The following is a 16,281-nucleotide window of genomic DNA, read 5'->3' as shown; positions in this document are numbered from 1 at the left end:
CGTGACACAACTAAAGTATGTCTTAAACCTATGTAATTTTCACATTACAGGCAATCCTAAAACTGCTCTGATTACTACAAGAAACATATTTAGATGTATTGATTGTCTGCTGATGGTGTAATAAATGAACAGTAACTAAGTGTGTAGACATAGACACTATAACCTTGAATTTCTTCTCTTTCAGATGAGTGCACGTTGCGCCAATTTAGCTCTGAAGCATTATTTACTTAAACCGGTTCAAAGGATTCCTCAGTACAGGTTACTTTTAACAGGTACACAAAACTATATAGTATGTAAATAGTTGCTTAGATTATCCTTATACCCTTCTTAATTTGTAGATACACTCCAAAGAGTTCCATATACTAAGTAGGCTATATATTTAAACTGAAATACTGAATAGTTTGCTAATAAAACTGCTAGATACATGATAGTTTTGTAACACTTTAGTCATGTCTCCACGTTCCATCTTTTATGTGACTATTTTTCATATATAGTCAGTAACATCAAAGAGAGTATCATCCAAATGTTTTTTATGTAATATCTACTCATTAAAAAATCAAATGGATTGTAGATTATTGTTCTATTTTTTTTTTGGTCATGCTGTGCTGTGCTATGGAGGATAAAAGCACATGCTAAATCTTTGTATTGGTGTTAAGCAGGATCAATCTGATCCTGATCTGAATTAGGATGCTCTGATCATGCTAGGGGTGGATAAATACCTAAGGGGAGAAAACCTAAAACAAAAAATGGCTAAAGATATATATATGGCTACAGGGGGCTACTCTATTCAGGGAGGGGATATATAAATATATGGGAATATATAATTAAAAGGGGGATATAAAAGATTATATATATATATATAGTGTTAATGGGGTGTGAATGCTGATGGGGAGAATGATGAAAGGGTGGTGATTGATAAGTTAGGAGGATGATGAGGTTAGAAGATGGAAGCGGGTTAATAGAGAGCAGGGAACAGTTAGAAATGGGGACAGCATGATGACAATATGATGGGAATGATGCGATGTAAGAAGTAAAGAGGGTGATGAAAATGGGGAGATATGCATAATTAGAATTAACGCAGAATAATGCTTTCTGCTTTATTAAATATTAAAATCTTATAGGAATTGTCTCAATCATATAACATTATATATAATATAAAAAATGCTGTCCTTGCAAAGAACCACATATATCTGCATCCAGGCACATATATGTGTATTTATATATAACATATATATACACATACACACATTTTTGTATTGAAATCTAAGTAATTCAATTCCAGTGAATAACCTGGTAGAAAGGTAAGCAGTAAACTGCTAGTGATTAAAAGTTTAGGTTAGCGAAAACGGTATGTAATTCATTTAGTACATAGCTGGGACTCGGAGACTTGACTTAAAAATGAAAAAGTCTGTGACAATACGGACTGGTAATAATTGCTGCACTGCAGAGAATATTAATACAAAGGCCCCAAAGTGAGACTTCTCTTAACTTTAATAGGATTACTGAAATTAATTCACATTTATATCTCAAATATCTTCAGCTGTGAAAAGGACAACCATTATTTCATATTTATCTAGTGCTTGCTATGTACATAGGGTTTCAATATAAAATTTTCAAGAACATGTCAGTTATGATTATATAAGGATATTATTATTGTTAAAAGTAGAGTTTTAAAATTAATTTTCAATACAGTGTTTGATACATGTATTATTAATGAGTTACCCGATTTGTTACAGTTCTGTGAATGTATCATTTGTCATGGGGTTCATCCACTGTACAATAGAATAAAGGATTGAGCAGCCTCATATTTCTGTATTTATGTGTCCCCTTTGTGACACCTTTGGAGTATGTGTTTATTACTGTCTGTGCAATTGGATATTAGTTTATTTAGCTTTCTTTTGAAAAATGTAAGCCAGTGTTCAACATCAAAGTACACAGTTTCAGTGCCTCATGGGGTGGGGGCTTCCCAGCTGGCTCTAAACTGTGCAGATTTGCTTGTCTTTGAGTATCAAATTCATGTGTTAACCTCAGTGCCACATCAAAGCAGGCAGGTTCAGGAAAGACATGCTCTTTGCATTAATGAAAGTCACCCCCCACTCCTTGGCATTTTGTGGTGACGATAGATTTATTGTCCATTTTTACTGCATATTCCTTCTATTTCCTCTACAAAGTGAGCCCTGTGCAGGAATCAGCATCCTTACGACTTAAGACCCTTATATGTTTGGAACGTTTTATAAAGATTTATAAAGATGTGTTAGAAAGTTAAAAAGTTTTGCTTTATATGGTAGGCATTCCCTGTGCTCAAGCTGACGATGAAGCATACTTTTACATGGTGACTGGCATGAGATTTTGCAAAAAAAAATAAATAAATTTCACACCTAGCCATAAATCGCAGAAAACTGACAAAACTAAAATGTTTGTGGTATTTTGAGACAGACGCACATTGTGAGTGAGATGGAACTTCCTATAATATTATTCAAATTGCATCTGTCTGTTGACGAACATTTAAAATGTGCATTTAAATGTGCTGGACAGCTTCATTTATAGCTATTTATAGCCACAATGTTGATGTACTCTGATTATGTCTTGTTTTGCTTTGATGATCTGTTTGTTTGATTTTGCACATTTTGTTTCATAAACAGTGCAATATTATAATTCATTCCCCCGCAGATTTGGGTAGGAAGGTCTCTGCTCCCAGGCAGACGCTTTTCATAAAACCAGTTCCAAGTCTGTTCTCATCCTGTGATCCTCAATGTGCCTAAACATGCTGAAAGGATTCCTGTGACCCTGTTATGGGCATTATTAGTAAATGTAAATTGGTTATGCATTGCTTTGCTATTATTGCCCTCTAGTGGTGACACAGTACAGTTTTTGTCTTTTCCTACAGCATATTTTGTCATTAGATATCCAATGTATTAAAAATCCTTAAACCCTTTAGAGTAATAAATCCGTTAGTTATTTCTCAACAAATATTAACTCAATTTAGGATTTAATTAGCTATGTTTCTATTGTGATCTCTAGTATTTATAGACATTTTTTTCTACAGATTATCTCAAGAATCTTTCTCAGGAATCATCAGATTACAATGATACACAAGGTACAGCCACCCATTACTTAACTTTTGTGTTTTCTATATTGCTATCCATTTCTACATTAAGCTTAAATCTATGTAAAAGATGTCTACGAATATGCCCCTTCCCCTAACTGAAGCCCTGGGATATTTTACTGCACATGTAGATATTATTTTTAGGCTGTGGGCTTCGGACGGCTTTATAACTGAGAACCTTCAAACAAAGTGCAGGCTGTGTGATTGGTCATCCCACCTGTCCCCCTGCCTAAGGTTTTCAGCTCGAGCTGTGAAAGGATTGGAGTAGCTTTGGGATAAAATGGTTTAAATGGGCAGTGGGAGAACGTTAGCAAAACATTTTCTGTAGGTAGTAGCTTCTGCTGTAAACAATCTGAGAGATATATTGTAATTGTGTTTTGTTTATATGCATATTGTATATAAGTTATTGTTTTTTTGTAAGTAAATTGTTACATAAGTATGTTGTAACATATTGAATATGAAAACACTGTGGATATTTTTATATCCACAGTGAAGTAACACTTATATTCTCTCCCTATGTAGCTGCTCTGAGTGTTGTCACTGAGGTTGCTAATCATGCTAATGACATCTTGAAGCAAGGGGTAGGTATTTTTCATTTAAACCAATATGTTCGTGTGTGTATATATATATATATATATATATATATATATTTATATATATATATATATATATATATATATATATATATAGTGGTGGCCAAAATTGAGGACACATTTTGAAATTTTAATGTTTTTCAACTTCCAATGCTTATAAAAACTGTTTGACTTCACGCAGTGCAATGATTCATATATCAAATACAAGGAAATTTGATGCTGAATTCAACACAATAAGCAGAGGTCAAATGTTTGCATTATAAGGGAAGTTATGCTACTTTCAGTCAGGCAAAGAAGCACAGATGCGTGAGATTCAAGAAGCGGATTGTAGTAACAGCTACTACCAGCCAATTGGAATCGTCGTTCTGAGGACCAATCAGCTGTTGTTTATTAGCAGGTGCAAGTTCATGTTCAAAATTGGGGAAAGGTCAGTTTGGCTGTTTCTTTTTGCAGAATAAAGTTGGTTACTGCAGTGCAATTATGGTTGGATGTTTGTGTGTATTGTTTAGTGCTAATGACAGTGTAAAAAAATAAATACAACAATGTCGTCCAGGCAAAGTGGTGACTGGTCACCCAGGAAGAGATCCAGGATTGTGGTGTTACGTGTAAATGGTCTTTCGTATGCAGCAATTGCGAAAGAAGTTGGTGGGAATGTGACAACATCAGGAGTACGAAAATTTTGTTTCCGCTATCAGGAAACACAATCTATACAAAACAAAGAAGGAAAAGGCCGGAAAAAGACAGCTGTTGATAATAGGAGAGTAAAACGAATTTGTGTCAGGGACAGATGGATGTTATCTGCGGCCATCAGCAGTGAACTGAGTTCAACTGGTGTTTTTGTCAGTGCAAGAACGGTACGGAGAAGACTAACGGAGGTTGGCCTAAAAGGTAGGATTCCCCGAAAAAAGCCATTGCTGAATAAAAAGCAGCGGCAGAAATGAATACAGTGGGCAAAATAACATATTGCATGGACAGAAGGTCAGTGGAAACAAGTGATATGGAGTGACGAAACTAAAATATCGATATTTGGTAGTGATGGAAGAAAATGTGTGAGACGTCGCATCGGGGAAGAGGTACATCCAGATTTTATTCAAGCGACAACAAAGAATCCTACAAGTGTTATGATCTGGGCATGTATGACAGCAGATGATGTAAGCCGCCTTTATGTCATAGATGGCACACTGAACAGCAGAAAGCACAATGACACCATCCTACAACCAAAACTTCTACCTTCTATCAGGGATCTTTTTCCAGATAATGCCCCATTATATTTCCAGCAGGATTCAGTTCCCTGCCACACTGCACGGATATGCAAACAGTGATTCACGGAGAATGACATACAGGTGCTGGCATGGCCAGGAAATAGCCCAGACCTGAACCCCATAGAACATTTGTGCTTCCGTTTGAAAAAACTGGTACATCTGAGGCGTCCATCCAATAAAAGACAATTAATTGAGGCTATAGTTGTCTCATGGCACCACATAATAAAGAAGGAAGATCTGCAAACATTGGTTGACTCAATGACACATCGCTGTGCTGTTGTCTTGAAAAATAAAGAATACCCAACGAAATACTGATAGGACAGTAACATCATAAGTACACATGGATTTTCACCCTAAGTTCTCATTTCACTGCATAACTTCCCTTGTAATGCAAATATTTGACCTCTGTTAATTGTATTGAATTCAGCATTACATTTCCTTTCATTTGATATATGAATCATTGCACTCCATGAAGTGTAACAGTTTTTATAAGCATTCGAAGTTGAAAAACATTCAAATTTCAAAAAGTGTCCGCAATTTTGGCCACCACTGTGTGTATATATATATATATATATATATATATATATATATATATATATATAAAATCAGGAAAAAGAGGGCACTCACTACCTAAATCAGCATAAAGTCTGCTTTTTAATTACATACCGTGGGCCAAATGTAATAGGGTGAGAGTTTAGAAAATGTGAGAGTAGACTCGGCCAATGTCATACAGTCAGAGAACAGAACAAACTCACATGTTTTTCAGACTCAAAAACCTCCCACAATTTAAACTCTCATCCAGATGTTTTCCCATTTTGAAGATAAAACTCGACCAATGTGAGACTTTACTGTCAACTCTCACATTTTCTAACCTCTCACCCTATTACATTTGGCCCCATATCTTTGTCCTTGCTTTGGCTGTGGAAGGCTGTCCTGTTGTGAGTCTTGACAAAGGTTCTACACTCTGAGATGGAATGTCGACCTCATCTGTGGATCATGTAATGCACATAGTGGTAACAGAACTGCAAATCATATTAAAGAGGTATAGCAATTATATTGTCAGTGCCACTAGACTGACAATGATTGAATAAGTTATAATAATTTGCTTACTAAAAGGATGCATTCCTGATGATGACACAGACCTTATCTAATATCTTCAGTTTTGATATGTATTGATGAATTTGCGTTTAGTAGCTCTTTTACATAAAGCAACCTGAATTTCTGGTTCTGGTTTCATGAGTAGACATTTTGTATACAAACAATTTTGTGTTGCTCATATAGAACACTTTAGGCAGCACATTTATACATCTCATATTATGCAATGATTATGACACATATATTGCTTTCTGATCCTTTTCCTTGCAAAAGGATATAAGATGCATACTGTAAGTAGTTTAGGTGCAATTGTAAGTATATAATAAGTTAAATACTGCCGACAACTCCATGTTATTTCCTTTATTTCTTTCAAAGGACAACTTTCAAAAGCTTATGCAAATCCAGTATAGCTTAAATGGTCATCATGAGATCGTGCAGCCAGGAAGGGTACGTACAAATCATCATTACACTTTGTTTAACCAGAAGTCATGGAATAACTGGAAAATACAATGACTTTAAAATGTGGACTCATTTCTTTAATAGGAGAGTTATTACTATGTATTGTTTTCTATTTCTTCCATTGACTATTTAAGTTGAATCTGCACCTGGCTTTGAATGTAATATGGCACAGCAGAGGATATTAACAATGGGTCCCTTTAGGTGATAATCTATATTAGTATTTATGTGTGTGTGTTTATTTTTTTATTCTTTATTTTAAATGGTCAACATAGACAATGGTGATACTGTAGACAAATTTAGAGAACAAGAACTCAGACCCTGTAAGAGGGAAGGAAAGGCTTCCAAGAGGGGTCTCTTAGGGAGGAAAGGTGAGGAGGAGAATCCTCGCAGGAGGACCGTTAGCTCTCTGGTCAACCACGGCGCCCAGCCCTGTACAAAAATATGTCCCTTATTATGGAAATAATGTTATAGTTTCCCATAGCTGTGACATGCCAAATGCTTCTTTTGAGTTCTTGGCAATAATGTTTTTTAACACATTTGTTGAAAAACATCTACAGGTGTAGGATCAATCTGGAAACTAGTTACCCAGAAAATTCCAAAATTCAGAGTGAATAAAAAGTAAATAATTGTAATTGTTTGGTTATAGTGATAGATATGGACATCAAGTGGGTCTGCCTAAAGTCTCTGTGATGAGCACTGTTACATAAATGTAATGAGGAGGGGGTCATGGCCTTTGTGGGAAAAGACAAGTTATTTTGTATATTTATTTGGTATATTTTCGGCATGTTTCTAAAAAATGGAAAAAAAATGATTTGGGAAAACCCTGATTCTTAAGCATTGTGGGCATTAGGTCTGAAGATGGCATTTTCACAAAAACAAAGAGCTTTCAGTAAACTACAAAAATGTCCAATTCTTTCCTATCTGTATATGGGGCTTCAATTAACCAGACCTCTACATAATATGTGTAAATTAGCCGCCTTTTCATCTCCTTTGTGCCTGTATGTGACCTTTATTTTTTTTATAGTGCTCATTACACTACAACAGTGGTTCTCTAACTCTGTCCTCAGGACCTCACACAGGTCACGTTTTCCAGGTCACCCAGCAGGAGCACAGGTGTGTTCATTACTCACTGACACTTTTTAAAAGATCCACTGGTGGAGCTAATTATTTACTTTGCGATTCTGTGAGGAGATCTGGAAAACATGCATTGTGTGGGGTCCTGAGGACCGAATTTGAGAACCTGTGCACTACAATAATCTGTGTAGCTGTGATCATTTCTGATTGGAATGCAGTGATCTTTCCACTTGTGTGACTGTCAGCTCAGCAAGGACAGGGCTGCATGTGATAGGGCAGCGTAATGTGATGAAGGAAATGAAGGCATGCGGGAGGCCACAGGCTGAAAGCTGGATAGTGGAAGGAGCAGGGTCTCGTAACAGCACAAAGTAGTGTGAGACTCCCGCAATAATGACTGAGGGAAATTGTGGTGTCAGATGCACTTCTGTAATGAAACTAAACTCATGTAACCAACTTATTATTTACTGTATGTCTTTATTGTATTGTTTAATTCTGCTGGTTCAGGTCTTCCTGAAAGAAGGGACTTTGATGAAGCTTTCCAGGAAGGTCATGCAACCGCGAATGTTTTTCTTGGTAAGTTGCCATATTAATGGCAATATGCCTGAGAATCAACCCTACTGAAAGTAGCCATGACTGTACATTGCAGAGCAGGAAACAAAATGTGTTATGCTAAAGCTGCGCACACACGCAGCGATATTTTGGACGACAGAATGATAACGATATCGTTATCGTTCAGTCGTCCAAAATATCGTTCAGTTTATGCCCCAAAACGAACGATAACGACCAATGCGCGCTCCCGCTGGTTGTTGCCGTTCATCGCCTGAACCTGCTGTCCAACCTGACGATATGGTTGTAGCATGTCCGGGGATGAAGGAGGGAGCCCGGCACTGAACGATATCGTGCTTGATATCGTTCAGTGTTTCAGCTCAGTGTCGTAAACAACACTGAGCACACCTCTGCCGGGGACACACAGGACGATGTCGCTCATGGAGCGAATTGTCCCGTGTGTATGCAGCGTAACTCTTTTAAGTTCTTCGTTTTGCTCATTGTCCTTTTTTATATATGGGATAATGTACCCTTTTTCCACTATATATTGAGTGCTAGTAGTTGTGTCCGGCGCTGTTTGGATGGGTTTTGTGTTTCAAACGGGTACCTCAGTGACCATGCTCCAGAATGCCCCTACTCTAGGTACTCTCTCCCACAGGCATGCTTGCTATTGTGCATTCCCGTCCTCCCCTGTCAGTCTGCGTTCTCAGGTCTCTCATGTCTGGCAATTGCTCCTGCTGGGGACAACCTCTCCCCAGATCAGTCTGAGATGTGGGTACTGAGAACGGAGATTCCATTGGGGACCGGTCACTTCTCCTCCGGCTGTTTGTCAGGAGCCCAGAAGAGAGAGAAACAGTGGCAGGTGTGCGCAGTGCATGCTAGATATGGCGTGTACGTGCGTGTTACAGCAATGGTATATTTGTTTAATCACGGGTGAATACTATTATATAGATTTGGATTGCAAAACCCGCTGCACAGTTCCTTCAGATATTCAAAATTTGGGTTTTGATGCTAGTAAAAATACCATTAATGCATTTAGCAAATTAAAAATATATATATATATATATATATATATATATATATATATATACACTACCATTCAAAAGTTTGGGGTCACTTAGAGATGTCCTTATTTTTGAAAGAAATGCACTGTTTTTTTCAATGAAGATAACATTCAACTATTCAGAAATACACTCTATACATTGTTAATGTGGTAAATTACTATACTAGCTGCAAACGTCTAGTTTTTAAAGGAATATCTACATGGGTGTATAGAGGCCCATTTCCAGCAACCATCACTCCAGTGTTCTAATGGTACATTGTGTTTGCTAAGCGCGTTAGAAGACTAATGGAAGATTACAAAACCCTTGAAAACCCTTGTGCAATTATGTTAGCACAGCTGAAAACAGGTTTGCTCGTTAGAGAAGCTATAAAACTGGCCTTCCTTTGAGCTAGTTGAGTATCTGGAGCATCACATTTGTGGGTGCGATTATACTCTCCGAATGGACAGAAAAAGAGAACTTTCATGTGAAACTAGACAGTCTATTCTTGTTCTTAGAAATGAAGGCTATTCCAATGCGAGAAATGGCAAGAAACTGAACATTTACTACAATGGTGTGTACTACTCCCTTCAGAGAACAGCACAAACAGGCTCTAACCAGAGTAGAAAGATAAGTGGGAGGCACATTAGAGTCTCTAGTATGAGAAATAGACGCCTCACAAAAACTCAGCTGGCAGCTTCATTACATGGTACCTGCAAAACGCCAGTGTCAACGTCTACAGTGAAGAGGCGACTCCGGGATGCTGGCCTTCTAGGCAGAGTGGCAAAGAAAAAGCCATATCTGAGACTGGCCAATAATAGGAAAAGATTAATATGGGCAAAAGAACACAGACATTGGACCGAGGAACATTGGAAAAAAGTGTTATGGACAGACAAATCGAAGTTTAAGGTGTTTGGATCACACAGAAGAACATTTGTGAGACACAGAACAAGTGAAAAGATGCTGGAAGAGTGCCTGACGCCATCTGTCAAGCATGGTGGAGGTAATGTGAAGGTCTGGGGCTGCTTTGGTGCTGGTAAAGTGGGAGATTTGTACAAGGTAAAAGGGATTTTGAATAAGGAAGGCTATCACTCCATTTTGCAACGCCATGCCATACCCTGTGGACAGTGCTTGATTGGAGCCAATTTCCCCTCCAACAGGACAATGACCCAAAGCACACCTCCAAATTATCCAAGAACTATTTATGGAAGAAGCAGGCAGCTGGTATTCTGTCTGTAATGGAGTGGCCAGTGCAGTCACCGGATCTCAACCCCATTGAGCTGTTGTAGTTGCAGCTTGACCGTATGGTATGCAAGAAGTTCCCATCAAGCCAATCCAACTTGTGGGAGGTGCCTCAGGAAGCGTGGGGTGAAATTTCTTCAGATTACCTCAACAAATTAACAGCTAGAATGCCAAAGGTCTGCAATGCTATAATTGCTGCAAAAGGAGCATTCTTTGATGAAAGCAAAGTTTGAAGGACAAAATTATTATTTCAAATAAAAACCATCATTTCTAACCTTGCCAATGTCTTGACTATATGTTCTATTCATCTTGCAACTCATTTGATAAATAAAAGTCAGTTCTCATGTAAAACACAAAATTGTCTGGGTGACCCCAAACTTTTGAACGGTAGTATATATATATATATATATATATATATATATATATACTGTGTATATACAGAGAGTGCACCCGGAAAGTATTCACAACTCTTCACTTTTTCCACATTTTGTTATGTTACAGCCTTATTCCAAAATGGAATAAATTCATTTTTGTCCTCAAAATTCTACATACAATACCCCATACTGACAACGTGTAAAATGTTTTGAGATTTTTGCAAATTTAATAAAAAAAAACCACTAAGAAATCACATGTACATAAGTATTCACAGCCTTTGCCATAAATCTCAAAATTGAGCTCAGGTGCATCCTGTTTCCACTGATCATCCTTGAGATGTTCCTGTAGCTTAATTGGAGTCCACCTGTGGTAAATTCAGTTGATTGGACATGATTTTGGAACACATACACCTGTCTATATATGGTCCCACACTTGACAGTGCATGTCAGAGCACAAACCAAGCATGAAGTCAAAGAAATTGTCTGTAGACCTCCAAGACAGGATTGTCTCGAGGCACAAATCTGGGGAAGGGTACAGAAACAAATCTGCTGCTTTGAAGGTCCCAATGAGCACAATGGCCTCCATCATCCGTAAATGGTTGAAGTTCGGAACCACCAGGATTCTTCCTAGAGTTGGCCGGCCGTCTAAACTGAGCGTTCAGGGGAGACCAAGAACCCGATGGTCACTCTTTCAGAGTTACAGCATTCCTCTGTGGAGAGAGGAGGACCTTCCAGAAGGACAACCATCTCTGCAGCAATCCACCAATCAGGCCTGTATATTAGAGTGGCCAGATGGAAGCCACTTCTTAGTAAAAAGCAAATGGCAGCCCACTTGGAGTTTGCCAAAATGCACCTGAAGGACTCTCAGACCATAAGAAACAAATTTCTCTGGTCTGATGAGACAAAGATTGAACTCTTTGGCGTGAATGCCAGGCGTTATGTTTGGAGGAAACCAGGTACTGCTCATCACCAGGCCAATACCATCCCTACAGTGAAGCATGGTGGTGGCAACATCATGCTGTGGGGATGCTTTTCAGCGGAAGGAACTGGGAGACTAGTCAGGATAGAGGGAAAGATGAATTCAGCAATGTGCAGAGAAATCCTAGATGAAAACCTGCTCCAGAGCGCTCTTGACCCTAGACTGGGGTGAAGGTTCTCTTTCAGCAGGACAACGACCCTAAGCACATAGCCAAGATATCAAAGGAGTGGCTTCATGACAACTCTGTGAATGTCCTTGAGTGGTCCAGCCAGAGCCAAGACTTGAATCCGATTGAACATCTCTGGAGAGATCTGAAAATCGCTGGGCACCGACGCTTCCCAGCCTACCTGATGGAGCTTGAGAGGTGCTGCAAAGAAGAATGGGCGAAACTGCCCAAAGATAGGTGTGATAAGCTTGTGGCATCATATTCAAAAAGACTTGAGGCTGTAATTGCTGCCAAAGGTGCATCAACAACGTATTGAACAAAGGTTGTGAATACTAATGTACATGTGATTTCTTAGTTGTTGTTTTTTTAATTAAATTAGCAAAAATCGCAAAAATACTTTTAACACGGTGCCATTACGGGGTATTGTGTGTAGAATTTTCAGGACAAAAATGAATTTATTCCATTTTGGAATAAGGCTGTAACATAACAAAATGTGGAAAAAGTGAAGCGTTGTGAATACTTTCCAGATGCACTGTATATATATATATATATATATATATATATATATATAGTAAATTTTGTTTTTCAGATAATTATTTGCTGTTTACATTATTACATAATTTTCACAACATTTTGGAGCTCTGTAAACTGATCTTGTCAACTTGAGTGACAACGCTAATCCTAAAATGTTTTATGAAAATATATATTAATGTAATATGGATAAACTATTATTTTTTTTCTTTCAGTTCAATGATGCTTTATTATACACAACCCCTGTCCAATCAGGAATGTTTAAACTTAACAATATGCTCTCTCTGGCTGGGATGAAGGTATGAGCTTTCCATATACTGGATTGTTGTCAGACTATTTGCTTTGGCATCACAATAATATATATTTGTACCTATAGGTGAGGAAACCAACCCAAGAGGCTTATCAGAATGAGCTGAATATAGAAAGTGTGGAGAGATCCTTCATTTTGTCTGCCAGGTACTACACAATAGCACCACCCATTAAGTTACTGACATTGAAGAGATGCTGTCTAAAAGGATAAAGATATGTTTGTAATATTCTATGCAACAAGATTAATGAATGCAAAAAAGTTATATGGATGTTTAAAAGAGTTTAAGAACTTTGGATGTCTTTAATGTATTGGCATGCAAACGCCATTCTGCAATTTTTTACTTTTCACTTCCCTTTACACATGGTGAAATATTTTAAGAGAATGCATCTTCATTGCCCTAGGGTACAACACACACTTGTGTCCTATGCAGAGAGCAGGAGAGTTGTTTTATATAAGGACAGGAAGAATGCTTGAAAGAAAAAGTAGTTTATTTAGAAAAGGGTTTATAAAGGGGATACAGTCATAATGCAGACAGTCGGGATGCCGGCACTTAGAATCTGTCTGAATCTCGGCGCTGGCATTCCGACCTCCGGCATCCCGATGGTAAGTACTGGGGTTAGGGGGAGGGTTAGGCACTCGGGGGAGGGTTCGGTTTAGGTTGCGAGGGGGGGGAGGGGGATTAGGTTTAGGCAGTAGGGAGGAAGAGTTATGGGTAGGGAGAGGATTAGGATACTGACCAACAGGTGTAGGTATCCTAACCCTGTCGGGATGCTGGCCTCGGGATTCTGACCGCCGAGTTCCCGAGCGCCGACATCCCGTACCCAACCCGTATAAACTCATGTACAAGCTCTCATGTTAAAAGGCTGTAAAAATAAATAGTACAGGCGTCATTTCACCACTGATGACTAAAGCTGGGTACACATTAGATGATGTGCAAGCGATGCGATTGCCATCCCGACTTCCCTTGAACTTCTGGTGAAATTATATAGTGCACACACTCTGTGCAATCTTCTAAACGACATATTGTGCGTTGTTCGGTCATTTCATCATTAACTATATGATGTTAACATTTTGGATGGTCATCCGGTAGTGCGTAGACACTGCACGATTTGCAGAATATCGTTGACAATATCCTCAGATTAAGCAGCATGTAGGGCAGGCCTGAAGTTGTGACGGACGACCTCACGGGAGTGCGCATAGGCCCTCATTCAGAGCCGCTCGCTATTTGCGGTTGTTCGTTCTAAAACAAGGGGTGGCTATTCAAATGAACCGTTCGCTAATTGCGGTCTGTTCACGCCTCTAAGTCTGAACGAGCGAGCAAAACTTGCGGTTGTAATTTTGAAAGATACGCCCCCTTGCCGCTCGCACCATACGTCATGTCCGCTATTTATTAGATTAATCGAGTACATCGAACAACGTATGAACTGCTCGCTATTCTTGTGGCTGGTTTTGTCAACCGCTATTTTGCAAGCAGTTCTGAGTAAAAAAAAAACAAGTGACGTGGTCAATGACGCTGCTGTATTAATTATGCACACCCATAAAACGCCCGTTTTGACCTTTAAGCACGCCTGCGTTCGAATTCCACACCCCCGTTTTCAAGCACCTTCCCCTGTTACGCCTCCTCCTGTCACTCAAAATAGCAGGCATTCGCTATATAGCGAACAAACGATTTTCGCCTGCACTGACTGGTTCGCGCATGCGTATTAAAATCCGTACGCATGCGCAGATGTGCGAACATCGGTCAGAACGAACGAGCGGCCGCTTACGAGCGGCTCTGAATCAGGGCCATAGTGCGTACACACTGGACGATTTGTCGTTCCGATCCGTTGGAAAACAATAAATCGTTTAAAAAATAGTCTAGTGTGTACCCAGCTTAAGTGGTTGAATGGTACATTTTCCACAAAGCAGTGGCATTGAGATAGTTAGTTTTATTTATTTATCACACAATCTGGTCCCCTTCTGAGGAAAAAGCCCCTGAACTTTGTGTACACTGCACAGTGAAAATATATAGTTAAATACTGTTGTATAGTAATAATAATAATATCTGTTATATTCTCTCCTACAGCAGGGATTGGGAACCTCATGCCCGGGGGCCGTATAAGGCTCGCAGAATCATTTGGTCTGGCCCTTTTCTGCTAGCCTCATCTGGCTAGCAGGGTGCCTAGAATGGCACCCTGCAGCCAGACTCTATGCAGCAGTGCCACCTGGAGTGTCCTTAGGGTGCTTCAGACAGAAACACCACTGCCCTTACAGCTGGATGCTCCGGGCATTGCTGTAATCACAGCGATTGTGACTCACCACCGAGTGATGCCACATGGAAGGGGCATGGCCTGCACAGGGCCCGCGAATAATGTTATTTATATCAAAATGGCCCTCAGCAGAAAAAAGGTTCTCCACCCCTGTCCTAAAGCATGTATCTAGCTACAGGGAGGCCCCACCCCCTTCCCTACAGCTATCACTGGCTGTCAGACTGGATAAGACTGTTCCCTCTAGTCAGCACCTGCAGCTAGCTCCCCCTCTCATCCATAGACCCAGGGGGTCTGCTTGTGTGTTTGTGGGGCAGCTGCAGGTGCTGACAGGAGGAAACAGTCCTGTCCTATTGATGCACCCCCATTTCCCAGGGGGAGATTGGGGACAGAGATGAGAGACTGATGGGGAAGAGGGTGGGACAGAGTTGAGAGAGACTTACATTACAGACAGAGATGGGAGAGAGGGAGATGGGGTGGGGGTTAGGGTACTTGTGTGAAAGAGAGAGAGAGAGAGTGAGAGAGAGAGAGAAGTGACAGACCAGGAGATGGAGGGAGGGGGGTGAGGGGAACAGAGATGAGATGGTGGGTAGAGGTGAGGAGACAGAGACAAGGGACCGAGAGAAGGGCAGGTGGGGATAAAGTTGAGATACAGTGAGACACAGGGGTGAGGTGGGCAGAAATGAGACAGTGGGTGGGGGTACAGAAATGAGAGCCTTGGGACAGAGATGAGAGACAGGTAGATGGGGGAGGGTATGAGGGGGTCAGAGATTAAGGGGGAGATGTACCAACCAGTCAGCTTCTAAGCATCATTTTTCAAACAGGGCTTGTAAAATGGCAGTGAGATGTTGAATGGTTGGTACTTTATCTCTCTCAAAACTTTGATACATCTACCCCTAAATTTAGTAAATCTATAATATAACCAGCCTAATTGTCCAAATAGTATCTGCATATTACAGTTGAGGGGAGGTCCTGCCCCCCTCAGAGCTTTTAGTGGCTGCAGCACAAACGATACCGATAAATCTGAAAGATATATCAGTGCATCTGGCTGTGTGTACAGCGACCTGTCGACTGCCTATATACTGGCTGCAGGTACCGCCGACACTGACATCTCAACTGGATGGGCAAATTTAATTGCCCGTCCAGTTGTGATCTCAGCCCAGACATATCAAGTGGCCGAATGGCAAGTTTGTATAGCTTACAAATCATCCGCTCTGATGGTGGATAGGTCTGCTAAATGGTTACCTAACAGTAGACA

General features: G+C 39.9%; 1 protein-coding gene across 1 annotated transcript in view; it reads left to right on the top strand.

The window, feature by feature from the left end:
- The window catches only part of FGD6 (FYVE, RhoGEF and PH domain containing 6), a 159,189-nt gene that overhangs the window by 121,466 nt on the left and 21,442 nt on the right, over positions 1 to 16,281 (top strand). The window contains exons 8-14 of the mRNA XM_088454574.1: positions 185 to 272; positions 3,047 to 3,097; positions 3,629 to 3,687; positions 6,432 to 6,503; positions 8,094 to 8,162; positions 12,683 to 12,766; positions 12,844 to 12,923. Of these exons, the coding sequence (XP_088310700.1) occupies positions 185 to 272; positions 3,047 to 3,097; positions 3,629 to 3,687; positions 6,432 to 6,503; positions 8,094 to 8,162; positions 12,683 to 12,766; positions 12,844 to 12,923 (503 nt within the window). The remainder of the gene's footprint in view (positions 1 to 184; positions 273 to 3,046; positions 3,098 to 3,628; positions 3,688 to 6,431; positions 6,504 to 8,093; positions 8,163 to 12,682; positions 12,767 to 12,843; positions 12,924 to 16,281) is intronic.

This window comes from Taudactylus pleione, unplaced genomic scaffold (assembly GCF_031769625.1).
Source record: "Taudactylus pleione unplaced genomic scaffold, aTauple2 ptg000040l, whole genome shotgun sequence".
NCBI lineage: Eukaryota > Metazoa > Chordata > Amphibia > Anura > Myobatrachidae > Taudactylus > Taudactylus pleione.
Note: the sequence above shows the minus strand (reverse complement) of the source record. Positions and strands in the feature narration are given on the sequence as shown.